This window comes from Streptopelia decaocto (assembly GCF_964273445.1).
Source record: "Streptopelia decaocto genome assembly, chromosome: 2".
In the NCBI taxonomy this organism is placed as follows: domain Eukaryota; kingdom Metazoa; phylum Chordata; class Aves; order Columbiformes; family Columbidae; genus Streptopelia; species Streptopelia decaocto.
Window position 1 is genome coordinate 92,323,914 of NC_138655.1, and position 27,119 is coordinate 92,351,032.

Sequence of the window (27,119 nt, forward strand, 5' to 3'; positions counted from 1 at the left end):
ATTCCCAAATCTTGTGAATTGTAAATATAAAAATCCCATGAACTGGGAGGAAGCGTAGAGAACAAAAGCATACACACCATATTTTCAGACAAGTGTTAGATTAATTTTTTTTGAGAGGAATCATCTATTTCAAATTTGAAAAATGCTCTATGAAAGTTGAAAGACTGAAGGGCTCAGTTGATCAGTCTCTGTCCTCAGTTGGTTCCCTTGAGGCCTGAAATCAGTCTAAATATAAACCTACCACACAGAAGTAATCCTGTGAGCTACACATGGATGGTAATGTATCCCTTTTCTGGTCTCCTTTAACCGATGTCCCTTTCTGCACAGATCCTGAGCTGCTATTTCCTCAGCCTTTCTTCTTTGGTGGCTGGTACTGGGCGAGATGGATCAGTGGGGTTGATCTGTTAGATTGGCAAGACTGGCGTTGCTCAGAGTTCTTGTGCTTTGCCTTCCCTCCTTCCTGGTCACATCAGAACAGGCAGGATGGTGCCCTTGCACTGCCTCAGCAGAAGGTGCAGAGGGAGTCTGGTGGCAGCAGCCGTATTTACTTTTTCCTCTTACCTCCCTACACAGAAACACAGCGTGTGTGGGATAGGAGGTGGTGTGTTTATAAATCCTCCTTTTAAGTGCCTAATCCCAGGCTCTGGCCCCAGCATTGGTAGGCAGGTGTTCGGATGTCTCTGCTCTGGCTTGAAAAGGTGAATAAGACAGACACTAGCATTTAAGACACTTCTCTTTAAACTGCTGTACAAGTTATTATATTGCCTCTTCATACTGCTCGTGAAGCCGTTATCTTCTGTGGAGGTAATGTGCAAACATACACGCATCTCCTGCAATAAAATGAGACCAGCCACGATCCAGCAGTTTCCTAATCGTATAATGGCCTCATATCAGGTAACTTGCCAATCTGGGCTGCAACTGTCCTTTAATAGAATAATGACAACAGAAAGCAGGAAATTGGACTGATGCACTTTTAAGCTCTTAGACCAAAATGTTAAGGCTTGCTGCTGTTCCATGAGCTTTGGGAAGGCTGTAGCTTGAATTGAGAACCGCTGGTAGAACTCTTGTTACCACTTTTCATGTTCAGGAGAAACAGTAGTAGACAACTGGAGGAGAGAAAAGCTTGAGACTCACATAGTTTTTAGCCCCTTGGAACTTTATCAGCATATACTACATTTCTTAAGCATTAGATGGCATTTCTGCACCAACAGTTCAGTGTATGTTAATGGCTCTGAGTTAAAATGACTGTACAAAGCCTATTAGCCTCTCATTACTGTTTTTTCTTGCTCTTTGCAAGAAGAATTTAGCACTTACCATGCTTTGATTATGGACAGGTAAAGGCTATTATGGTTATGTCAAAGCCATTCCAATGTTCGTTAGCATATGGTTTCTTCTTGCCATATTTAGTGCCAAAAATAGTACCTATTTGTTTTTCTGCTCTAGGTGCCTCATGGACACATTATTAGTTATTTCCTTGACCAGACTGTAATTTAACTAAATCACTGGCATCTTGTACAAGAGATGAGTGATTTTTTTAATTATAAAATTAGTGCTTTTATGCCTGTTACAGGAAGTCTGAGGTTGTCCTTCATTGCCATAGTAAGTTACACATATATTCTACAGATAAATTAAATAGCGTAGGGACATCTGTTAGTACTAAGGGAATTACATACTTAAGCCTAGACCAATGGCAATTGAATTAAAGTCACTGGTGCATTACCAACCAGATATCCCTATCCTTATGTAGCTCTTCCAGTACTGAAGTTACATTTTCGTAAGGTGCAGTTTTTGTAACAACATACTTGACTTTTTTATACAAATGGTTTAGATTAAATTGATGTAAATTAACGTAACCCATATATTACGGCACACTGGGTCAACAACAGGCATTTAAATTTTTATATGCAGTTATAAAAGCCATACAAATACATTTATTTTTTACAATGCTTAATCATTAACAGCTTTACATCTTTAAATAACATACTCATTTTGTACTTAAAATGGCAGGTTTAATGTAACTACTAAATCTAAAGCATCTATTCTAAATGCAGCTGTTAACAGAAGTAGCCTAGTTCAACATCCTAAAAACAATTTATTGTACAGTGTGAGGTCTTTTGTGGGATATTACTATAAAACTTAGCATAGAAACCAGACAAAGTACTTAATGAGCATATAAACAGTGAGGTATTGCATTATTAAAGTTTGTGTCTGTTTTCAGGTACCTAAGTTGGCCTTTAAGGTCTAAACCAGAAAGCAGAAGAACAGCCCAATATTGTTCCTCATGCAGCTTATTCAAATGCTGTACTTTAGTTTGATCACCCAATAAAGACATGTAGAAAGATGAGTTTACTGATAATTTAGGCCTTTTTGGCTAATTCACCCTTAAAATGACTGATAGACCGCAGTGATTCAGGCTCCTTAAAATGTCACTGTGACACTCCCTTGACAGGGCAGATATAAATCTCCACAGATCTTCAACCAAAAACGGTCATAAGTTAATTATAACAGTAGCAGCTAATTTTTAGGCTTCACTACAGCTTGGTGAGGCAAGTCTACCACTTAATACTTGTTTAGCTATTTTCCAATATTGCTACATCATTCTATAGCCTTACATGAGCCAAGTTTTTAGACTTGTGTAGTATTTATCAGTGGATTGCTTGTGTCCCGCTACAAGGAGCTAAGTTTTCATTGCTATTATGAATATTTGGACATTACAGACCCTAAGTAACTCTTAAGTACAAATGAGTTCTGAAATTCTTGTATGAGAGTGTGGTGGTCTTCACAAAGCCCCATCTGTGCTTTCACTCTCATCTTTTTGGTGAGGAAGTGGCCTAATACCTGAAAGGTTGGTGCTGCTCCGCTTTAGCCCTGCTTCTAGCTGCTTGTGTACATGAAAGCAAACATAAGCCAATAGTGGACGTTGAATTGGGCGAACAACCATAACTTGTTTTAGGAGTATGATGGTAGGAGATCCATCTAGAAGAGCATGTCGAGTGAAATCTACTTCTCAGTAGTTTTGGCAATATGCTTTATACAATACTTCAACAAATCCTACTTTATAGCAAATATTTTACATGGTATTGTATTATTCTTCCACAGGTAACAGAACACAAGGTCTTTTTTTCTTCTTTACTATTGCATAGTCTTAGGAGAAGTTTGAGCAAATAGTTTTCCAGTGCAGGAGAACTGAACACAGCTCACATAGTATCTATATAGGATGGCATTTTCTATCTATTTCCTCCATATTTGGCCACCCAGTCTGTTCTTCCATGTACTGACTGAATAGTTGGTGGGCGATTTAAAATAGTCATGTTTTTTGCTGCTGGATTGAAAGTAGGACCTGGTAACTGAGCATGAACAGCTTTGGTTTTCCAGGAATAATCTGAAAGGAACAAGAACTGAGAATTAGTTATGACTCAACAGGTATTTCACTCCTTTACAAATACAAGAATGAGAGCTTAAAGATTACTTGGGGTACTCAAGGATACTAATGCAGCAGGATGCTTTGGTCTCTGATATGCTCTCTATGCTTGTTTTCAGATAAGGTGAATGTTTTCCCTAGTTCATGTATCTTATTAGTAATTCTCATCCACTGGATACTTGCTTTGCTGCAATCCCTTGAGGAGACATGGAGACTGAAATTCAGTGTGTATGTCTACAACTGTGCATCTTCTATTACAAAATGGCTACAGCATGGAAATGTTCTTTCCTCTATCTCAAATATTTGAAAAAGCATATAATTATAACATCACTAAACTTAACTAAAAACTCAGAAAGCCTAGATGCATGAACAGCTTCTGGAGACGCTCTTGTTCCTTTAAAGACTTTATGTCTTTTAGTGCCCTCCTGCTTGGCTGAGAACTCCTGGTGTACCTTACCTGGTCTGAGTCATTTTCATCTCCATTTCACATTTCTCTATCAATTTCATAGGATCTGTTCCAAGCCCCTTATATTGGCATCCACCTGGTAGTAGTGAGTTACTATATTCCCAGCATTTTTTTCTCAGACTTCTCCTTTCTGCATTTCAGACACTCACAGCTTCCTCAAGCTTCATGTTATTTAAGTTCCATGTTCATCACTAATTCTGATATTCTCTCAGGCCTTTAAGGCCAATCATTTGGGACCTCTCTTGTATATAAGAAAAAATCCTATTAGGATTTGTATATATAAGAAATATATATACCTGCTAATACCTTACCATTGTTTCCTAAAGTATGTCCTGCCCTTTCCATTCCTACTTTCTTAACTTTAGTCTTCTTTTATCAGGTATTACTGATTGTTTGGTTGTTTTTTTTTTTTTTTATTATTAACATGTTATGGATTTTTTTATTTCATGCCTATGTATCATTCTGTTTCTTACGGAAAATGACCTACTTTTGGTGGTATTTTTCAACAGTGAGTTGAACCCACTCAGGAACAGGTGAAGATCAAGACATTTAAAAAGAAGGAATCTCAAGGAACTGAAATTGGGGGTCAGGTCTCCGCCTCTTTGAAAACTAATACTGTTCCTTTTTATTGTAGGCTGGCATTCCCTATCTTTCATCAGTAAGTACGATTCCAGCCTAATCTCTCTTGGCAATGAAGGTCACTTTTCTCAGGTCTTGCCACTGCATTTTCCTCAGAGAAAATGATCTTTTATACTACATTAAGTTATTTAAATTATGGCATTAAAATACTTAACGGAACAAATGAAGAGAGCAAAAACAATTGAGAGCATAACTTATTTCAAATGTTTGGATAATACAAAGCAAAGGGTCACAAAAAATGTTAATGTTCAAATATTGTCAGATGAGAGATAAAAAACCTGCCATTTGCCTTCAACCTTATCTCTCTTCCCATGCAAGTCTGCAGAATTTAGGCTAAATATGAGGGGTTTAGCAATAGGATTCTTGCTCTTCTCCAGGACATGGAAGAGTCTCTTAATTGACCTCCCATCTGCCAGCCTGTCTGAGTTTTACTACACATTTTCCATTTCTAATTACAGATTAACAGTGCATTTATTTCCCTTTGGATCACTGCAAGTAATTCCTTTTCATTCTCACTATTCACAGCAGTCTAGAGATAGTTGCAGATTTTGTCTTCTTGTGAACTTCTTGATCTACACACTGTGACAAATTAAGACTCTCGCAACTAAGTGCAGCTCCAGCCTTCCATGGTGGGTTTCTGATCGACTCAGAATATGCATACATCTAAGCATATGTTGTATATGTATGCCATCTCCTTTCTTCCCTCCCTCCCTCTCTCCTTCTCAGAAGTCACTTATAAGTTCCTAAGGGGAACAAGTAATTAAAAAGAGCAAGTCAGCAAAAAGACAACATTATTAAGCAGGACCATATCAGATTGGTCTGCCATAGGCCCTTTAGTTAAACAATTCACAATTAGTTTAGGGCCTTGCTCTTTTCTCTGAAGTGTGCTGTTGCATTTGGACAACAGCTCTAAGTCTTCACTCACAAAACAGTTTCTCCTGTGTCCTGAGCACTTCTGTTCATCTTCTCTGAATCACAAACATACCGACAAAGAAGATGCTCAGAATGTCATCCATACCACGGGAACGGTTACATTCAGAACAGATTTCACGTTTTTAATGGATGAATAGAAGAGTCTTTTAAAGTGTTTGTTAATGCAATGTACAGCTACACCATTACTGTATCATAACTATTAAAAACTGGTAATTTGCATTCTCTTGTTTGGCTTTTACCTTCTGTAATGTAGCAACATTGAAAGTTTCATTTCACAAAGCACTCTTGTGATATTTCAGGGGTACAAGAGTAGTGTCATGTGCCAGATCTGCAACATTATTTCTGAATTTACTAAGTAATTTGATAAAGATCTTTGCCTTTTTTGAAATTGTTGAGGCCACTGTAAGCCTGGATCAGTATCATTCAATTGCATTAAGTGACATTAAAGACCCACCCAAGACAGCCCCAAGCTACATGAAAATCACTGTCATGAAAGTTCCTCTCAATCCACACAAATATAAGGCTTTTTTTTTAATTTGAAATTTTGTATACTTTACAGTTGGTGACTGTACCGATTCCTACTAGCTACATAAATCGTAGATTTATATTTGTGTCCAATCTACATGACAATTTACTACAGAGTTGTGAAGTTAAATATTTTTACAATTTTGCTTAGCCCTTCACCACTAATGAACAGTAGTTTAGCAAGTGGTCCAAACCTTCTAGAATTACAAATTATTTGCAGTTTTATTTTCTTTTTTTACCTAACAAATAATAGTAGCAATAGTTTCTCAGGGTATCAGGACTGCCTCTAGACACCTACATTCAATTGACTTACATTAAGAACAATTTATGCCCCAAAATTTTATTTAAAAACCTTGAAGAAAGGGCTAATAAATCTTTCAGGAAGCATGGGAAATGGACATTTCTCTTTGTCTCAGATAAGTATGGTAAAAGGATGTGTCTTACCTGAGACAGGTGCACCAAGAGGAGCTAGCTGTATCCGTTGTCCAGCTGATCCAACTTCTTTTTTATGAAAGGAGGGGACATACACTCCTGATGGGTTGTAAGCAGGACCACTCGCAAAGCCAGGACTTCCTGTTGACATTAGAGAGTTTTAGTATTTTCAGCTGCATTCAGAAAACCTTGCCTGCTTATCATAGTCACTTCAAAATACATTTGCAGTACCACAATAGTAAGTATGAGTGTTCTATAAAAACTCCCTCGTGCTTGTCTGTTTTAAAAAAGTATATACTAATTCTTTGCTTTGTATATTGGTTGGACCTTTTACACAACTAACAGGCTCGCTAAGTTGCATTTCCAGTACATCTGAACTGCAATTTAGCAGGAATAAAGACAACAGAGCAGGATGGACATTTCATTAGTACTTACATTAAACTTAGACCACACAGACCACACAGACAGGTTTACACTGAGTTTTAGAGAAATGCATAATCTTACCTTTACTTACAGCTACTTGCTTTATTGGAAGATGGTTAAAGCATTTCAGTATTTGAAAACTAGCACTCAACAGTATTCTTGTGCTCAAAATGTTCGGCCTACATCTATCTAAAATAATGGAACCAAAGTTCTGTGGGAAGTGGTGCACCACTTGAAGTTCACTTTGCTAGTTCCATGTTAAAGGCCTGCTACAAAAGTCAGACCAAATTACCCTCTTTCTTTAACCCTGGTTATAATTTTATTGTGCATAGATCTTTCTTTAAAGCAGTGCTACCTTGGAAAGGCTGCCATAACCATTCTCATTTGGAAGCTAAGAAACAATGTGCATTTACACACAAAATTATCACTGAAATGATCATCCAAATGGCAGAGAGATCTGTCACAATAGTTTAGACTGCCTGCACCAAGAAAATTTCTTACCTCCTCCATGTCTGTCATCACTTGGGACTGTTAAGACTGTGCTGGCACAGTGTCCAGAGATAAATGCTTTTCTCTAGTGGTGTGGTTCTGTATTCAGTAGTAGTACATTTGTGAACTACAAGGCCATATACAGTAGTTTTAAATCGACCTTTATCAAGTGTGAACATTTTTATAATATTAATATTCAGTATGGTTTCAATGATAGTTGCAGTAAAACATGCAATATCTCAATCAACCTTTTTTCTGTCTCCTAAATCTCTGTCCTCAGTGCAGTCCCAAAATGTTCCTCTTCCCACAAGCACTCCCAGTCCTCTGTGATAATTTTAGAGCTCAGAGCAGTGGATCTATAAGCTTCAAAATTGGTCATCTACAAACCCCCAAAAGTATCCTCAGCTAATTTCAGCTATGTCAGGTCATTGCACACCTTGCTGTCCAGGAGCATTAACAAAAAACATTCTGTTAACTCAGTTTTGCCAGTCTCCCCAAACTGTCACTTCTATCAGTCCCACAAATAGTTGGGTCTCGGTGTGGCTTCCCCATGTCCATTTGATGCCAGTTGCCAGCAAAGAAACACACAAAAGTCCTGGTGTAAGATACAACTTTAATAAAGTATTCTAATAAAATTTATGTTTCTTGTAGTCTTTAATTTGTTCTTCCTTTTCAGGAATTTCCCTGAAAAACAAAAGCAATGCAGTATTAGTGGTTCATTCACCTGCCTGTGCACAAACACACATTCTCTTATTGCCCCAGTTCCTATTCATTTCACTGGCAGTGGTTCATAGGTCTAACAGCTGAGTAGTATACCTTAAAATTCTGAAGTCTGAAAATAAGAACATAACAGGCCTCAATGAATACAACCTCAAAAAGACTACTTCTGTCTACGTCTTATCCACAGCTCAGCAAAGCTGCCTATCTGTCAAAAATCACCCAACCATTTTTTGGTTCTCCTTACCTCTCCATGTCCAATGTCCTTTAGGACCCCTTCTGCAGGAAATGGAAGAGTGCAGCCAGGAGGAACAGACTGAGCGAAACAGAGGTCTGGAGAGCTGGTATTTTGTTGGATGAGAACAAGGGAAGGAGGAAAAAGAAGTTCAGTATAAAAGAATAACTACGAATAAAAAAAAAACCAAACAACTTTTGCAGAACACAGTTCCTTACCTCTAGCCACTACTGTCCAAAATAAGTGGTTCTTGCTATAGAAGTATTCATCCATCAGGCATCCAGGAGGTCTTGCAGCAGGTGTACAGGCAAGCACTCATGGCCATGATGTCAGCAAGTGTAACCATGGCCCAAGCTGTATCCCCTACCTCAAACAACACAGACCTGATTCTTCATAAAGTCACTGAATTGTTTGAGCTGGGTAGAGAGTTCAAACAACCCTATGAAGAGTTGCCGTGAGACATATCACACATGCAGTACACGCCAGAGGGAACAGAAAGTGGGGCAGAGGTGAAACATTCCAGCAGCTTTACAATATTCACAGCGAACTGTGTGTTTAGACCTGAGTTTCCAACCTCTTATACTACGCTAACTCCACCAAAATCTGTGCAGTCACAGTGCGGTAAAATCAGTGTAACAGATGGAGAATCTCAATGCAGTCAATGCTGCAAGTCCCAAGTCCTGTTATGAACGAGCAGCCCTTTAGGAGAGATGCATATGCTGCTGCTTTAGGATCACTTCATTATCCAGCAACACTGCAGTAACATGCTGTAAATTATTATTAGGGTAATACAATATTCTCTGTCTTTTAAAGCACAGTAAGTGCCAAGAGTCCAGAAGGAGTCACAGTGAAGAGAGCAAGGTTTGACAAAATTGATTCCAACTGAAATTGAAGTGTATGATCATCCAGAATCTGCATTGTAAGTGCAACTTTTACAAGAAAATGTAAAACGTAAATATGAAATGTGCAAAGAACCAGGCTATAATTGCTACAAATTACCTTTTGGATCCTCTAATTTTTCATTCAATCTTTCTTTGCATGATAGCTTTTCAATAGGTATAATTAAGTTCTCATCTGTAGACAAGGAAAATGAAGAAAAAAGATGGAAAGACAGAAGTTTAGAAAAAGCATGCTCAGAAGCCAGCTGGGTGATGTTAAAGAAATGAGGGTAAACAAAGCAAGAAAGAATAAATATCTGACATTTTTATAACTATAATGTCTAATTCCTATGTTTTCTCAAGCAGGAAATGTTACTCTAACTAATTACCTTACAAGGCCCTTCCTAATAATGGAATAAAAATGTGATTTAACAGCAATGCAATCACATTCCAGCCATACAAATACATAAATCACAAGTTTAAGCACTCAGGTGTATCTACAAAGTTGACTGATCATAACCTTACAGGTCTTCATAAAGCATTTGTAACTATTTGCTCTTATTTCACCTTAGGGCGATGATGTGGATGAGGAAGAAAAAAAGGCACTTAAATACACTAACCATAGTTATTTGAACAGTAAACAGCACAGTGTCAACTTTCAATTCCGTCAATACGAAAAAAGAAAACATGCATAATTTACATGTGTTGTATTTCTGTGATCAGTGCTCCAGCTATCCTGGTTTCATGTCTGTCTTAAATGTTGTTGCCTCCTCGCTATATAAAACATCATTCAATTTAAGATACTGAAGGAAATAATGCCAAGTATTTTCAAACATACAAATTAATCAGTTTTAGGGCTTTTTTTCTGTAAACATTTGGCAATACCCCAAGTAAGCCAGTAAGACAAAAACAGGATTTTTACCATTAGCATTCATCTTATTTTCAGTGCAATTCAGTAGGTAGATGTATACTGATGCATGCTTTTGGAAACAGCTCTTTGCCTTTTTGTGCCTAATTCCCTTGCAAGACTATTTTATGAATATATTGTTAATTCTGAGGCACCTAGATACTGTATTTTGGAAAACAAAAAGGTACATATGATGATTGATTAAATAAGTCTGTTCTATCCCATCAAAATTCTAGTAGGTGCTGTTATTTTTCCGCTTCCTAAAATCTTTCACATAAATCTTTCACATAATTTCACATGAACAACTTACAGCTCACCTGACATTCAGAGTGAAAAATCAGGTTTGTTGACAATGCAGAACGGCTACTAAAGTTCTCTTAAAAAGGGGTGCAGCATCTGCATGTAAGCAAACCTAAAATTCTTTCTGTACAAGCATGTAAGGCAAAGGTGGTTTAATGACATTAAAGTATTTGGGAATGACTCATGCTAGCTGGACAATGACTGCAAAGTTGTTAACATGGTAACCTCCCATAACAGGGTCATGGGACTGTGTACTTAAACTATAGGGGTTGGTGGTCAGAAAAAAGATTTTAGGCCTTGAGTCTGATGCTTTCTCAGTGAAATCTTAGATAAGCCATTTAACTACTTTTAGTCTTCACTCTATAAAATGCTGATAATAGTGTTCTTCACAAAACGTTGTACCAAAAGGCACCTTATTTCTAGTTCCTTGCTGAAAATAAGGGGAGTTTTCATGCAGCAGAGTATTTAGGACAAGGCTAATAGATTGTTAAAGGCATCTTTAGAATATTAGGCAGTACTGTTACTACATGAGCACACCACCCACCACCTTTTTCATATGAGAGACCACTGTTCGATAGTGTTCCACAGCACACTGAACAGGCAGTAATGAGGTCAAACTATTTGCTTAAATTATTAGTAACACAGTAAAAATAATGGTCTAAGAGGACAATGGAGAAAACTTATCTTGACAGATCTTTAGTATATAATGTGGGCTGGCCTGTACTTTATGCTCTGAAAGCAAAATACACAGTTTACATATGAAAAAGTTATTTTAAGAGTCTATCATTAAAACAAGAAAAAAAAATGTTAGCCTGGAAGCTAACTCTAACAACAGATGGTCTTAAGTAAATTAAGTAAATAAAGTATAATAAGATACAATGTGACACTTTAATTCCACTTTTACCTGTAGTATTTCTGTTGAAAGTCACTCCTCCTCCAGTATGCGCGAGCGGTTTAGAAAACAACTGGTTGTTCCACGTTCCATGTGATCCTTCTTTATTGACTGCCACTAAAGAGACACTTTTAGGGTTTACACCTTAGAGAGCAAATTGTGAAAAATGTTATAAATATCAATTTTCAAACATAATGCAAACACTGAAAAATGGACATTTCTAAACCAGTAAGCAGTACTGAATTATTTGTGGTATAGTGTAAACCATTAACGTAAAAGAACAATGCCCATGGACGAGGTTATATTTTTCAGCCAAACCATGAAAACTAGAGACAGTAATTTAAGAAACATTATATTCATGCTTTCAATAGAACTTTTAAAAGCCTTTTTAGTGGAATTATTTGGTTTCTATAAAATCATAATCTCATTATTGATATTTTTTACTCACAAACAAATAACACAAATTAAATATACCTGTCAAAAGCTAGGGTTCTCAAGGTTGAAAATTGTTACTTCAGCATGTTACGAGTATTACAAGAGTTAATGGGATTACCCAGCATGAAAACAGCTCCCAGATCTAGTGATAACAGAACTAAAGTAATATGGATAACAAATGTGCTCCTTGAAGCTAATATTCTCTTAAGTGCTGAAATTAATTGTTTTTTACATATATGCCTTTCTCATTGAAAACTCTACTAAAACCAGTTAGATATTAGAAGCATGTTTAAAAAAGGATAAGAAACATAGATGAACTTTTCATTTATGTTACCTTTAGATAGGGAAGCTCCCCTCTCTCCCCATTTTTTTCTTTTTTTTTTTTTTTTTTTTTCTTTTGGACTTAAACTGTTGAGTCTCTGGGCATCCTATTTAACATTCAAGGACTTATTTCATATTCAAAAGTCATCACTGGCCTAATGAATTCCTGAGAAAGCAGTGATACGTTGTGACACAAACCTTGCCTGACAATCAGGAATTTCTGTGCAAGTCACCTAAATTCTCATATGTGGATTACAGCAGAAGTCATGATATACTTACTGTAGTTGTGCAAAGGATCATGGTAATAAAGATACTACATGAGATACCAAGGAAATAATTTGATTATAGAATATATTCAGAATACTAACTGAAGGAAACATTCCTTTTTCTTTCTCCTCCTTCCCATTCTTATTCCTAGCAATTACATAATTTCATGTTATTTTCCTGATAAAATCATCCAGACTTAGACTAAGCTATCTATCTATTTTTAAGGAGGATGACTGCCTTGGGAAGTGGAGTGTCTGAATTCCTACCAGTGCGAGTGGCTGAACACTCTTTCTAAACGCTTCCTACCGAGAAGGGTAACTGTGCTTATCAGAACTTTAGGTTAAAACAACCCCAAGCCTCCTGATGCTGCAAAACTATTCACTACATATGTATTTATACATATAGATGGATTATTTAGTCCTCAGGCACACTTGCTTATGGGTCAATCAGGATATGTTCCTAGGAATCCAAGAGATGTTGGATTCGTATTTCTGAGGGTTTTACATGCTACTGGTCATAAGGGGCCCTGTGAACTTTTATGGTGTACAAGCAGTGTTGAGCTCCCTTCCACATTTACATAGCCAGGAACTTCTGTATTGATTGTGATGAGACATTATGGGAAAGGCATTTAGACCAAAACTTGCACGTTTAGCCTCCTTACAAAAAGCGAATTATCCAGTGTGAAATGGATCCAGTTTAAATGTACTATATGTACGTTGTTCACAGCTTGTACTTTCCTTATGTATTGACTTTTAGTCTTACCAGGTAGATATCTTGATTGTCTTAGATAGTACTGTTTTGCTGATGTATTGGATCTTCCAGAATCATTTCTCATCAGAACCTTATTTTCCCCTCCTGGCTGGATACAGCGTGAAGCTTTTGGTTCTGGCACACTGAAAAATGAAAGTGCTCAAACAACATCTGACCAACATCTCCAGCTCAGAATACCACAAACAGACCCTAGCTTGAAGTGCTCTTCTCTTATCCTAGTTTCGTCAGTAGAATTCCTACAAAGGAACAGCAAAATCTCATACCTCATGAGAGTCTGACTTGGGACTTTAAAGCAAAAAGTGTATCCAGCACCATGAAATAAAAGCAAATGTAGATAACTGCGGCAGAACTTAGTACCAAACTTAACCAACAAAGGAAATGAAGTTAGTATATCCGATTTTAGTAAAACACACAGTTTCTTAATAACAAACACCTAAACCATACAGTGCCTAAAAACAAATTTGATTCAGTTTGGATATTACTGGCACTGTATCAACATACACCCAAAGCTGCTCATACAGCTCTTTCCATTCTTACAAAATTTTGGTGACTTAAAATTTAGATGTCTTAATCAGTCTATAAATGTACTGGACACTGTTTACCAAAAAAAAAAAAAACCCAACCCAAACAAACAACATGATTTTATAATTATAGGACTTACCTAAAAAGACATTCCTTGTTTTTCTTTTCTTTTAACAGTGCAATGCTAGGCTTCTTTGAACATGACATTCCAAATTCATTGTCATCTAAGTCATCCCAGCTATCCACAGCCTTCACCAAAGTCTGACCCCATCGTCTTCTGCAGTTTTTAGGACCTCCTGCACCATTCTGAGAGCCACTAACTGCTTGATTCTATTTTAAATAGGAAAAGAAAAAAAAAAAAAAAACAACAACTTGAATTCAATTCTAAAATTTTGTATTTTGTAGCTAGCTCACTTCCTGACTACCACTTAAGAACTTTGAGAGAATTTTTCACATTGTGTTGTGCCTGTTTCGGTCACAGTCTCAGAATGATTTTAAACTCAAAATATAACAATAATGCCAGCAAATATTTTGAGTGTAGCTTTTTTGGACTGTCATCCTTAAACTGCTCAAATCTACCTGAAGTAGTGAAGTTAATGTTCTATTTGCAGACCCAGTTCAGTGCTCTGTCTCTGGTACTGGTATCTTGCTGAACTCATGCTCTCAACAGCAGTAGATAAACTGTCAAGAAGTAGAGCACAGTGGTGCAGAACATTCATGGCAATCAGGCTCAGGGTTTAGGAGTGCCAGTTGCTGTGGCCCCGAAGTAAATACAGCAAATAAAAAGTTAGTCAGGCCTTTAATTAACATTCTCTTCCAAATAAATTATTAGACTTAGCAACTGTGCTTTCATCTGACTATACTTTGCTTTCCAGTATTTTCTGAATACCTATTATTTTAAAATACATCATATTGTAGTTCAGTTAGCATAAGTAGAAAGCAAAATGAAGATTGCAAACAAAATCTTAATATTTATGTTACTAAAAATCTTACTTGTTAAATTCTTACAAGCTTAGGAATTGGATAAACTATCTCAGGTATGTTCCTGCTTGATGCATGCAAAGTTCTCTATTTCCACTTCTCTGTTGTATACTAGCAATATTTTTGTGAGTTGTTTCTCACAAGTCAATAAATGATAACTGTTGTAACTACATTACTGCATAAGCACGTCAATAAAGTCTACTATAAATGAACAAATGTTGTTGTTGTTGTTACAAGCAATCTGTTCTTCTGATTTGCTGGAAAATAAGTGGCCAGTTATATCCTTAATTAGTCCCAAATTATCTATCTGTTTTTCCTCTAATAAAAAGTATGACAATTTTCAAGGGCTTGCCTGGTTGAATACAGTAAGAACTTTTAATAAAACCACCTAAGCATTTATTGAAAACAACTTACTGGTGATGAATTTTTATTGATAGAGGGAAAAAATGGTTGTGCCTGTGGCTGCTGCTGTTTTGGTACTTGCTGGTTAGTTACATTCTGAGGCAACTGAATTTGCTGGAGAGGCTGGTGGTTAACCTTTGACAGGGGCTGTGGTGGTGTTTTTTCAGGTACATCAGGTGAAGACAGAGGTTCTGGCTTGGATATAGCTTCCAGTTTGGGTAAAGATGGCTTTGCCTCTGTTGGCTGAACTGGTTTAATAGGAGCCTGCTTCTCCAGATACTGTGGAGGAGGCCCTAGAACTTGGCCAACTTGAAAGTAAGGGTACTTCAAAGCCTGGAGAAGAAGATATAACATGCTAATTTTACTTCAAGAAGTTGACTTTGGTAACCTCGTCAAAGATCTAAGCAGGTTTCTGAAGCATTTGAGCAAGCTCTACAGCACAGATGCAAGATGGATGCATAATGAGATCATATGTAAACAGTGTGTATTTATAACTGTCAGTTCTGTATTTTAAACTCTTCCCATCATATAAATGAGTAAGATTGACCCCCTTGTACATGTTACAGCAGTCATGTCCTTTCTTTCCCTCCTTTACTTCTAGGTTTTGTGGAATCTGTGTTTTGAGGTGCATTTTACATTCAACACCATCCTATATTCATGCAATAACAAATTTCAATCTTAAAACAGGTTGTCTCCACTACCTTTAACATGGGCTTTATTATATGCTTGCCATTGCTGGCAAGTTGATTAACAGTTTGTTTTTAATTTAAAAAACCAAAACCAAACAGTTGTGATGACTGCCATTTAATTTTAATGTATGGGTTTTTCCAATTAGAGGATGTTAATGAAAAAGGTTTCTCCTTCATTTTCTTATCACCAGCTTCCCCTGTTTTTGTTTTGCTTTGAAGTACATTCATTGTGTTTGCTGTGCCTTCATGGTGTTTATCAGGAAACTACAGTGTTCACCTTCATGCAGATGTGTATTTCGTTCTTTTACTCTGACCTTTTCATATCCACCACTAGACACACAGCATTCCCATTCCCAGTTCCCCTTTTATACCTTCTATATAGGACTGCATTAGGTACGAATACTAGAGAAAAAAAAAAAAAACAACAACACAACAACAAACAGTAGAATGTAACAATCTTTGGTACTTGAAATGTTCTTTTAAATTAACTTGGAAAAAAACGGTGACCTTTGTGATCTCTTGGTATGATCTTCACAAAGTTCTTTCTTTGTCACTTAGTACAGTTTAGGTCCCATCTTCATGTAAAAATAATTCTTAGCTCTTCCATACTGCATTCCATCTGCAGCTTCACAAAAAGCAAAGCTTAATTTTCAATATCCCCCTTTGTACAGATGGGGAGGAAAAAAGAGGGCAGCAGAAGTAACTTACAATAACAATTCAGAAAACAGAATTTGCAGCTCAGATTTTTCTCTGTCTGGTACAGAGAAAGTTTTAGAATATGCTAATACAGAAGACAACAGTCCAGAAATAAATAAAGAGTTCACAATGTCTGCTGAACCAGGTTTAGAACTTTCTCTCCTCACTATGCAGTCTCAATCCCACCAATGTGTTAAAAATGAGATGTTTCTCTGGCCATCAGTATTATGGCAATCAATTGGTTTCTGTATCTACAATTTTTAACAATGCAAGAACATTCAGTCTTATACTTAATCATTCATGTGCTCATACCTGACTTGCTGTAGGTCTCTTCTTCGGATTCCAGTTCAGCATATCACTCATAAGTTGTATTGCTTCATTGCTTGCATTTGGGATGAGTGTTTTTAGGCTTATAGGGACACATTGTGGGAAACGGAAATTCATGGCAGAAGCGAGGTGGTATCCTTCTGGCCAATCACTCTGTTTCAAAGGAAAGAAAAATGAGTACCAGAAAAGAACAAAGAATATATATCGTTGAGGTATTAGATCAAATTTAATTTTATGCAGCCTGAATCATGCTTGTTCTGCATATCTCCTTCCTATATAGAAAAAAAAAATGGGCATTCCTATTTTCCATTACAATTATTACAACACCAGTGAACGCAGCATCAGTCTTCAATTGCAGTCCTTCTCAAGCCCTCCTGTAGTTAAAGGTGGAACCGTCATTGTGGATACCACACTTGGACATATTCTGTCTGAAGGAGGAGAGAGTGCAGCCGTACCAGGAGCAGTACTGAACATCCCAGCTACCACAGAAATGTGCTCAAACAGGCAACTTCAACATACTCAAGAGATCATCTAGTCCATGCCCTTGTCCCTCCCAGACAGGCATTAGACTCAAAAAGCTTCTAGTTTCCAGCAAAATTCTCCTCAAAATTAGAAAAATGTAGGTTTCTCTTGTAACAATCCAAGATGGTTACTGAGTGTGTTATCATCCATGGCTACCAAGAACTATTTCCTTCTTCTCTCTAGAACAGCTTTTTTATGCATTACAATATGTATTTCTTCTCCTTTCTTACAGTCTTCCTTTGTATAGGCTAAAGAAACTCAAACAATTGAATTCCTGGGTCTAGGCTTTGTAAGTTTTTCTTCTTCTCTAGACTCTCTTGAAAGGCAAAACTTATAACTGGATATAATAGAACAAGTGAAACAGAAAAATTATTTCGTGTCAGTGGACAGTAGTCCTTTGTCTACAGACTGGTATGGGATCTTTGTTGCAACAAAATACTGTTAAAGTACAATGTACAATAAAGTACAATGTACTATAAACTCTTACATCCTCTTCTACAGATGTGTTAGCTGGATAGTTATCACCAGATACTTATGTGGCTGGTGATTCCTGCCTGAGTACAGCACTCTACACACTACTAAATACTTTTTTGTTTTAAAGCTATATCTCTAATTTTATAAGAAATTCTGAGTTCTAATCTTGTCTTCTAACACACTCAGTCCCTCCCATCCTACTATCAACCTAAGAACTCAAAATGTTCTTCTTACTACCCTAGATTTGTGAGCTGCTTAAGAAACTTAACATCTGTGTTTGAAAACTCAAGTCCTAAAATACTGCTCATATGACACATCATTTCTGATGCACAATTGTCATAGCAAGCACTATTTTACACATCATAGCAATTTCCACTTAGTCCTCCAGACTCAGTTTTCACTTCCACAACATATCATCTATAACTCTCCACCTCTGACCTTTTACTCTGCTGTCATGAGTTTGCACCTGCTTCTCAGTATGTTCTCTTGGACCTTTTCCCACCACTTCAAGCTCTGCATGTTCCTAGCTAAGCTTAATCTATTTCTGTTTTAAGTTTTGTTCCTTACTTGTCTATTGATAACAGCTCCTTTATTGGACAAGAAATATGCTTTATTTTACATCAGTGGAACACCAGTGAAATTGGAAGTTTTTCTCTCATACCCTTAGGCTTTCCAGATCTGGAGACTCTGTGTTCAGTCAGTTATTTCACAAAGCTCTGTTTGTGTCCATAAAGTACTGATATACATCTGCCATCTCTTATCCTCAAAAAAATGTTTATATTACATAGTTTTTTTTCAGTTTATTCCAAATTTTGAGGGTAAACTCATTATTTTGTCACATGTTCATGTATTCATTTGCTAGAAGAACTTCTTAACTGAAGTAAATATAATTGCATGTATTTTTGTATGCCCTACCCAAACCTTCCTTGTAATTATAAATGGTATTTAGCCCTTCCAGAAAATAATTGTTTCCTCTTTAAAATACTACACATTTTCCACCATTACTTTTCATAGCTAATCATATTTTATGAGATCTGTGTTTGAGATCAAATGTTTCCTCTATGCTTTAAAAATGAGAAAAGCATAATTTGTCTTTATAAACTCCAAAATCTGGGTACCAGCCTCAAAGAGGAAAGCAATTCAATTGTGACAATATGAAATCCTAGGAGACCTGATTTTCTGTCTAATATGCATAGCTTTAAATAACTAATTTTATTTGGCTTTCATGGAGGAGAACAAGGTGACTCATAATAGTATGATATACAATGGATGCTAACATACAACAAAAGACTAGCATTACATGCCTTAATGGAACCTTAAAATAAATATAGTTGAGAAAACTAAGTCTGCAGGACACTTACTAAAACAATAATTTATATGTATGTTCTGAAACAGATATAACATTCAATGTTTTCTACTAATTTAACCTTTTTTTTCAATCCTATTGTATGAATTTTTCTAGAAGTCTTACCTTTTTTGGAGTCCCCAAGACTTGGCAAATTTTGAAGATTTCATCCACTTCGCTTGTGCCTGGGAAAAGAGGTCTTAGCGTGTATAATTCAGCCATTATGCTGCCAACTGCCCACATGTCAATAGGTGAGCTATAAATAGACGATCTTAGCAAAACTTCAGGAGCTCGGTACCTGTGCAGATGGAAAGAATTAATAGGTAAATTAAAATGGTAAGAAAAAAGGTAATTAGTCAAGATAACTTTATTATTAATTTCTTAATATACTTACCACCTGGTAGAAACATAATCTGTATAAGGTGGCTGAGATCTTAGTTCTCTAGCCAGCCCAAAATCTGCTATTTTCACAAGTTCTGGTCCAATACAGAGAAGGTTTTCAGGCTTCATATCTCTATGAAAAAATCCTATAGAAGACCAGACAGAAAAGAATGGCAAATTATTGTGTTATCACTTCTTAAACAGCAAACTCTAATGGAGTAATCCAGAATTTACTTTGGGATGTTTTGGAATAATATAGCTTTAATTATTTATTTTTAATTCAAAAATTAAATTAAATTAATAACAACAACCCTCCCCCAAACAAGCACACACATTTTTCCCTCCAGTGATTATTACACCAAGTGTTCTTAAGTTAACGAATGCAAACTGTCATGAACACACTAAGGAAAATGAATTGGCTATTGCAGCAATACAAAATAAATCCATTTCAGAATGAAATCTTTTGCAAAAACTACCACTGCTTTGTTAGTTTTGCATAATGGAAAATTGAGCACCTGACACACTTAATTGATTTATAAAATTCCTTGAATGATTTTTAACTAGTTTATTTATCATTGTGACAACAATTTGCAGACACAGTCATATAAAAGATACAAAAGTTCTGTTCAGGAATGCTAATATTAGTAATGCAGGCACATAAAGTTTCCATAATGCTTACTGCTGGCTTGAGCACCTATATACCTAGACAGCAGTTAAGTTACTAAGCAAATCAATTCTGCTGTTAAACTGGTATACATAACTTGTTAACATTAATCAATTTGATTGAAATTCACTTGCCCACACTAAAGCATTCAATTGCTGCGTGCAGATACTGACAAGCACTGTAAGAAATGGGCTGAAATTATTAGGGAAATGTACATATTCAAATTCATGATACCCTTCACTCCCAAACACTTATGGTTGAAACAAAGTATTAATATTGTAACTTCAAAATGGCAGTTTCTTCTTAAATTCTTAAATTTTTTCATGTAGAAATGAGGAACAAAAAGGCGATGCTAATAATCAGAGATAAGTATATGATCTTGATCAGAAAGACATAAAATGGCAATTTCCAAGTATTTTATAATACTGAACAGAACTAATTATTTATTTTAATTCATCAAAAGGCCTTTCTAGGGTAAATGAGAGCCAGAGATCACTGGGAACATTGTTTCTTATTTCATGTTCAGCTAATATTTTATTGCCTTTGGAAAGTTTTAGGGATACCAATGTACAAGGACAAGTACAAAATAAGAGTTGAGCAAGAGAGTAAATTACTTCTTTTTTAAATGCAAAGGAGCTTAATACCAATATTTTAAAATGCAGTTTGCAGACAGATATAAAACATGAGAAAAGTTTTGTAAATGCTGTGAAACTTTTTGTTGATGTTGTGAACACACGGCATCCCTTCTTTACACTGTGTTTGCAATTGCTAGAAAAGACCCATCTCTTAAAATATTTAAATCCAGGTTGTGTTTTATAAGGAGACTGTTTGAATTTATTAATGAACAAAATACTTTAATTTTTTTTAGATGTAGGGTATCATATTAGTTATAGTATCTCAAGACAGCAGAAATTGCCAGTGAAGTAGCAATGCGCTTTAAAGAGATCTTTTGATGAAACAGAAACGCATAGTATACAGCACAGCATACAGGTTTCTTTAGTTTGTTTATTCATCTGTTAACTAAGTATTGAACAGTGCATGAAAAATATCCAGTGCTTTCAAAAAGAAAGAGGAGTATCTGATTCAAGAATAACAAGGTGCAACTTTAGGTATGCTTTAAAGGGGCACCATACTTGAAGCAGATAATAATTTTATTAGAGATAATAACAGCCTTTACTAGATATTTTCATTCATGTTAGTACTGTGCATTATCTTATTTTCTTTAAAAGTGCTACAAAGTTAAACGCTAATACGAAACCTACCATGTTTATGGATAAAAGCTAGCCCTTGTAATATCTGATACATCATGTTTCTGATGACTGACTCAGGGAACAACTTGTTTCTGTGAAGAAACAGATTAACAGCTTCACATAATTAGAACAAATACTGTATTTTCAGAACATACATATTCCTTCATTTTCCACAACACATCATGAACAGAAGAAAACAGAGCAGTCAAGCCTTGCGCACAAAGTAAGACAGATGCAACTGGCTCTCATCTCAAAACTCACTTGCTGCTAGGCCCTAATTTCACTCACTGAGTGCAGCAGAGGGACTTCTCCGCAGAAAGGTTCATGATCCTACCCTTGTGTAGAAGCTGGCTGGCCAGTAATGTGCTTGACCAGATGAACATGGAATGCACAGTCATGTAGCAAGGAAGAGACTGCACAGCACAGCACTGTGGTAGCTGTGTTACATTTCAGGGAACCCTGGTTCAGGGTGATGCTGCTCAGCTATTGAGTAACGTTGTGCTATCACTAGTAGCTCTCTCAGGATGCAAATCTAAGAGCTTTGCACATTAGGAGATAAAGGTACACAACAATATCTGAAGGAAACACACAATAAAGGCAAAAGAATTCACCAACAAAAAACGTTATTGAAAAGGCAGGTCCTACTCCAAAGTCCACCTTGCAAGCTTTGCTAGGTACTGTTTATCCAAGACTGCAACATCACACAGTTCATATATAAGTCTGTCTTCTAAGCATACATGCATATATGTGCAGATGACCATCCCCACCTTAAGCCAAATCCATGAGCGAAAGTAGAAAGAACAGTGTTTATCCAATCCTCCTACATTAAAGTGGAGGCTATTAAAGAAAAAAAGGTATTTGGAATTTCTCTCATGGCTCTACACACCAAAGACATGCAAACTATTGTGTTAACAACTGAACAAACTGTTACTTCCAAAAGCATTACAATATGCAATATTGTAATGCAGAGCAATGCAGAATTGTACCCTCAGATGAGCAGGTGCAGCAACTCCTGTTCACATCAGTGGGGCTGCAAGAAGAGCCAAAACCAGAAATTCCAATGCGTTATTTAAGATAGCGTAAGAATCACTAAATAGAGCATGATAGCACACTACTTGTTCTGTGAAAGAGACATACCTGTCCTTCATTAACTGATAGAGATTTTCCTTCATGTATTCAAATATAAAGTAAAGGTGGTCATTTTCTCGTATAACTTCTTTCAATTTTATTACATTGGCATGATTTAGCTTCTTCAGAGACTGTAACATATCAAAATATAGCTTCAGATAACAGTGACTTTGATTCCTTACCCGCATTAAATTTTCAATATGTAAAAGTTTCTAACACAGAATTTAAAAACATGTCCATTTGATCATCGGTATTCATCTTGTAATCTCTGTTTCAAAGAACAACAAAGCAGCATTTTAAATTAATTTCAAAATAAAAGCAGCGAAGTTATTAATAGTAGCTTAAAACCTCTATTTCTAGGGATTACATCATAGCTAAGGTGAAGATTAACACAAAAACCTAATTCCCTACAATGAAAGACAGTTCTGAAGCTGTAACAGCTCTTGCTCAGAGAAGTGAATAAGAAAGCCCATCAATTTTGTGTTAGGAAATTTTCATGAACAAGCACACTCTCTTATGGATCTTCTTTTTGGAGATACTGATTATGTGCAATCTCCAGTAAATTAAACCTAAATTATGGATACCCAACTTATTTGTTAGGGAGTTTTGTATATACAGAAAATCAGATATCTGATACATGGGATAACTTGGAAATTAAACCCAGGTTTTCAAGTGTTATTGTACCATTTGGCTGGCCAGAACTCCCAGTGCTTTCTACAAATACCCCAAATACAAGATACAAGGACTGGATACACACCTAGAAACCTGTTAGTGAAATGAAGGAGCAGGTTGGTAAAACACAAAAATCAATTTCTTTATCTTCTCTCAAAGACATTGGCTAAGAGATATGGCCACTGGTTGAGAACAATGGGATATTCTATAAAACAGAAGCAGCTCTAGGAGTGTCAGCAGCCCATAGTTTTGTGGAGCCCATCACCCCCATTCATGGAGTTTGGCCTTACGCTGGGAATTGTAGATGCCCTTGTCCTTCATGCACACCTAACTAGGCACTCTTTTTTAAATGTGGTATGCTCACCACTTTACCTTGACTTCTCTCAAATTCATACATTCATCCCATGAATAGAACTTTCTTTTCATTCTGAAATAAAAGTCCAAGATAAAGTATTTTCAGTGAACAGTATAGAAGGGTTTTAGTACAAAGAAGTCTAGACATGTTATTTTCCAAGTATAGCATTAACTGTATTTTGAACTAAAATTAAAACATTCTAGAATACCCATCAGCAACATAATTAAAACCAAGCTCAACTCTTAAATTTGCTAGAAATTTCAGTGTTTGATGACTAATCACTGCAAACATATTTTTAGAGGAGTAGTTACCCAGAGAGACCATGGTGATACAAGGTGTTTCTAAAAACACCAGGGACACAAAAATCCTGTTGCATAATTTGAACTGTGCCCTTAATAACAAGGAAAGTGACAGTGACACTGCACATAAATAATGGTCATTAGAAAGCAGAAATATCACCTAAATTCATGCTAAGAAAACAAGAAAAAAAGATTTTGAAATCTGCAAAGTATCCTAACTGCTTAACATAATAATTAACCATGTGACTTGATCAGTCATTTCCACAAACCTGTTCCAAGGCATTAAACACTGAATAAAAATGGTTCCATTTTTTCAAGCAATACTCATATATATACAATAGTGTCTAAACTATTAATTATATAGAACAGTGCAATACATCTGTTTGTAAGTCTTGCATAGACACAAACATAGATATTCGGGGTTGCTTAGATCTTGGGATGGGGTTGTGAATGTCATGTTATTTGCTTTATTTCTGTAAAGTTTTAGTGCCTGGAGTGAAGCCATTTAAACCCATGATTTTAATTTAAAATAAATGCTTCTTCAACCAAAACTGTTCCCCCTTAAATCTCAAACTTAAAAATCACACAAAAGAATTTGAAATCCTGAAATCATGAGAATGAAAAATACTTTCTGCAAAATGTTGTTCCTTTTGCCTAAAAATAATAAAAATATTCAATTGCAATTTTTTGACTTTATGTTAGTATTAACTTAGGTAACACTACTAGCAGTATATGGAGAAACCTGAAATGATCAGAAATTCTTAAGAAAAAGTCAATTATATTATAATTCTTTCTGCAGTAAATCCATAAATGGAGAAAATTTCTGTTATTTCAACTTAGACTTTACATCCTGCTTGCAATTCTGTAGGAATACAAGGAGAACTTCCCCACTCCTTTAGTACAATTTTTGTTGTTCTGTCTGATCTTTTTAGGCAAATACAACAATGCTGATGGTTACACACAACACAACTTTACTAGTTCCAAGGAGACAGCTTTTATTTATCTGACCAGATTGTTACTTGATATTTATCGTTGTACCAATATTTGAAACTTAATGCAGTACCTACAAAGATTTGGGGTGTTTGGAAGGTATTTGAATCTACCCATCAAGATGGGTATTCTTACTATCCACATAAATGAACAAACTCCATAATTAATCAACTGCACATTCAATTTTGCTTTTCCTTTGGTGTTAAGCTAACAATATTTTTAGAAGGAAGCATGTCTGAACTAAACAAAAGCAGCATAAAATTTTATAAGCCAATATAAATCAGTAATTTATGCAATTTGATGTATCTCACTATTGATCTGTCAGCTGAAGTGTGAAGGTGATCCATGATCACCTTGTTAAGCATCTTAATTAAAAAAAAAAAAAAAAAGTTAGTGTCCTGAAAAAGGGACATTTTTTCCTATTCTACACAGATGGCATACAACAATAAATCTAAAAGTGAAAATCTTTAAGCTTTTCCAAATACCTTTACTAAGTTTAGATATTACATACCTTTTGATAGCCACAAGCTCTCCTGACTCGTTGCTCTTCCCCATCAACACACTGCCATAGGTGCCATCACCTAGTTGTTTCATGATTGTATAACGGTTCATTTTTTTTTTTAAGGCCCAGATAGCCAATGCCTTATGAAACTCTAAATGTCTTCCTTTTTATTAAAGGATTCTATGTTCTTTTATTTTCTTAGAGAAACCTTCTTCCATTGGTGAATGTCTTCTCATAACTGAGCACGATATTCACTAGTTTCCTCCAAATTACGGCTACTTTGTGATCCAGATATAAAGTTTAAGAGACAGAAGAACATGGTCATTCTCACAAAGATCCTTAAAAAAACCAAACAAACAAAAAAGTATTTTTACAGTATTTTAGGAAAGAAAACTCTACTACTTGTACCTAACAATAACAACCCCCAGAACTGTATGTGCTCTTTAAATAGGGCACTTCACTGTACTATGTTATTTTAAAATCCTTCAAACCAAAGCAGGTGACTAGTCTAGATTAAGGTTAGAGTAAACAGGGACCAGAGATTGAAGATTACTATCATAATACCCTAGAACCAGAGTAGTGTGTTTAAGGCTGGTGTCCTCTGATGGAACTCCTTATTCTTAATTTGCAGACAGCAGCAGGTTTCTAATCTGTAATAAGGGCAAGTCTGAAGTTTGAGAAAACAGACAAAAGAACCCACATTTTGCACAGGGTGCTATGGTAAACCTAGGATCTGAATACTGTATTTTGGATTGGTAGTGCAAGCAGGCTTGCTATGCATAACATTAGTGAGGAAGGGACATGGAGAAGTGAGATAAACTCTGCATTATTTGCCAAGGTAAATTGAGTTATAAATGTACTTGGATATCTTGCTCTGAAGGTCACAGAATTCTTAGTCTATAGCTATGGTTAGGATTAGGCATAGTAATGGCTGAAGAGTTAAGTTTATTGTTCAGTTTTACAAAGCCTGCAGAAAGAAGTACAGAGCTCATGTGCATTGGAATAGAAGACTAGATCTGAATTGTCATTTGAAAGAGAACTCACATTAAACAATGCTGAATCTTCATCTTTGAACATATGTAAACCTTAATTTGAATCCTGATCCAAAATTGAACCTGAACCTTACCAGTATAGTAATTGAGTATTCATTATACACAATACGGTCACCAATGCTTAAGATGAATACCTATTCCCATAGATGCTATGCACAAATCCTGATTCGAACCTTAGCACTAGCTGCCTACTAGACACAGTCCTAAAAACTGATGTTAAGGCACTTATGCAACTCACAATAGTCATGCACTTATTTATGTAGGCTCAGGAAAAACTAACAATCAGTCACCACACCATTTATTCACCATAACCCAAATGCTTAAATACAACCAAACCATTGACTGCTCCAGCATCACCTCTATCTTTTGCCCCTGCTGTCTGAAAATGCAAAATGAAGTTCAAATCAACCAACGTGGACTGTCAGCCTACCTCTATAAGAGATGCAGAAGTCAGCATGCAGCTCTGTATGTAGTCCTTATCCTTATGCCGGAATTAGCTATAGGCTGCTAAGGCTGTCCAAACAGATTAAGGAACTCAGATTCAGCTGGCAACAAGCCTCAGGCTTGAGATTTACAGACCTGGCAAAATTCAACAACAAAATAGGACTCTAATTAGTGTGAATGCAGCATTGTTGAGCAGACTAGCCTGCTGTGTAAAGGTGTCCTGGTTTTGTTAAAAACAAGACCAGTTCTCTTTTAGTGATTTTTCTTTCAGCTCAGTTCTTCTAGGTGGCTGTACTTTTCTGAGTTTTAGCCTGCATGTTTTTCCTAGGATGCTGTACTCGCTGCTGATAAGAGACCAAGGGAATGCTGAAGA

The 27,119-nt window shown here is 36.2% G+C and overlaps 1 protein-coding gene across 1 annotated transcript; it reads right to left on the reverse strand.

Annotated features, from left to right (window-relative positions):
- Window positions 1–25,428, reverse strand: MAK (male germ cell associated kinase). Its single transcript, XM_082046597.1, has 14 exons — window positions 25,260–25,428; window positions 23,477–23,531; window positions 22,442–22,563; window positions 21,317–21,396; window positions 19,404–19,536; window positions 19,136–19,307; window positions 16,654–16,821; window positions 14,969–15,289; window positions 13,713–13,903; window positions 13,043–13,173; window positions 11,270–11,401; window positions 9,280–9,354; window positions 6,429–6,557; window positions 1–3,382 (listed from the first exon to the last, which is right to left on the reverse strand). The coding sequence occupies exons 1-14, from the start codon at window positions 25,358–25,360 to the stop codon at window positions 3,228–3,230; spliced, it is 1,965 nt and encodes a 654-aa protein (XP_081902723.1). The 5' UTR covers window positions 25,361–25,428; the 3' UTR covers window positions 1–3,227.
- Between the last annotated feature and the right edge of the window lie 1,691 nt (window positions 25,429–27,119).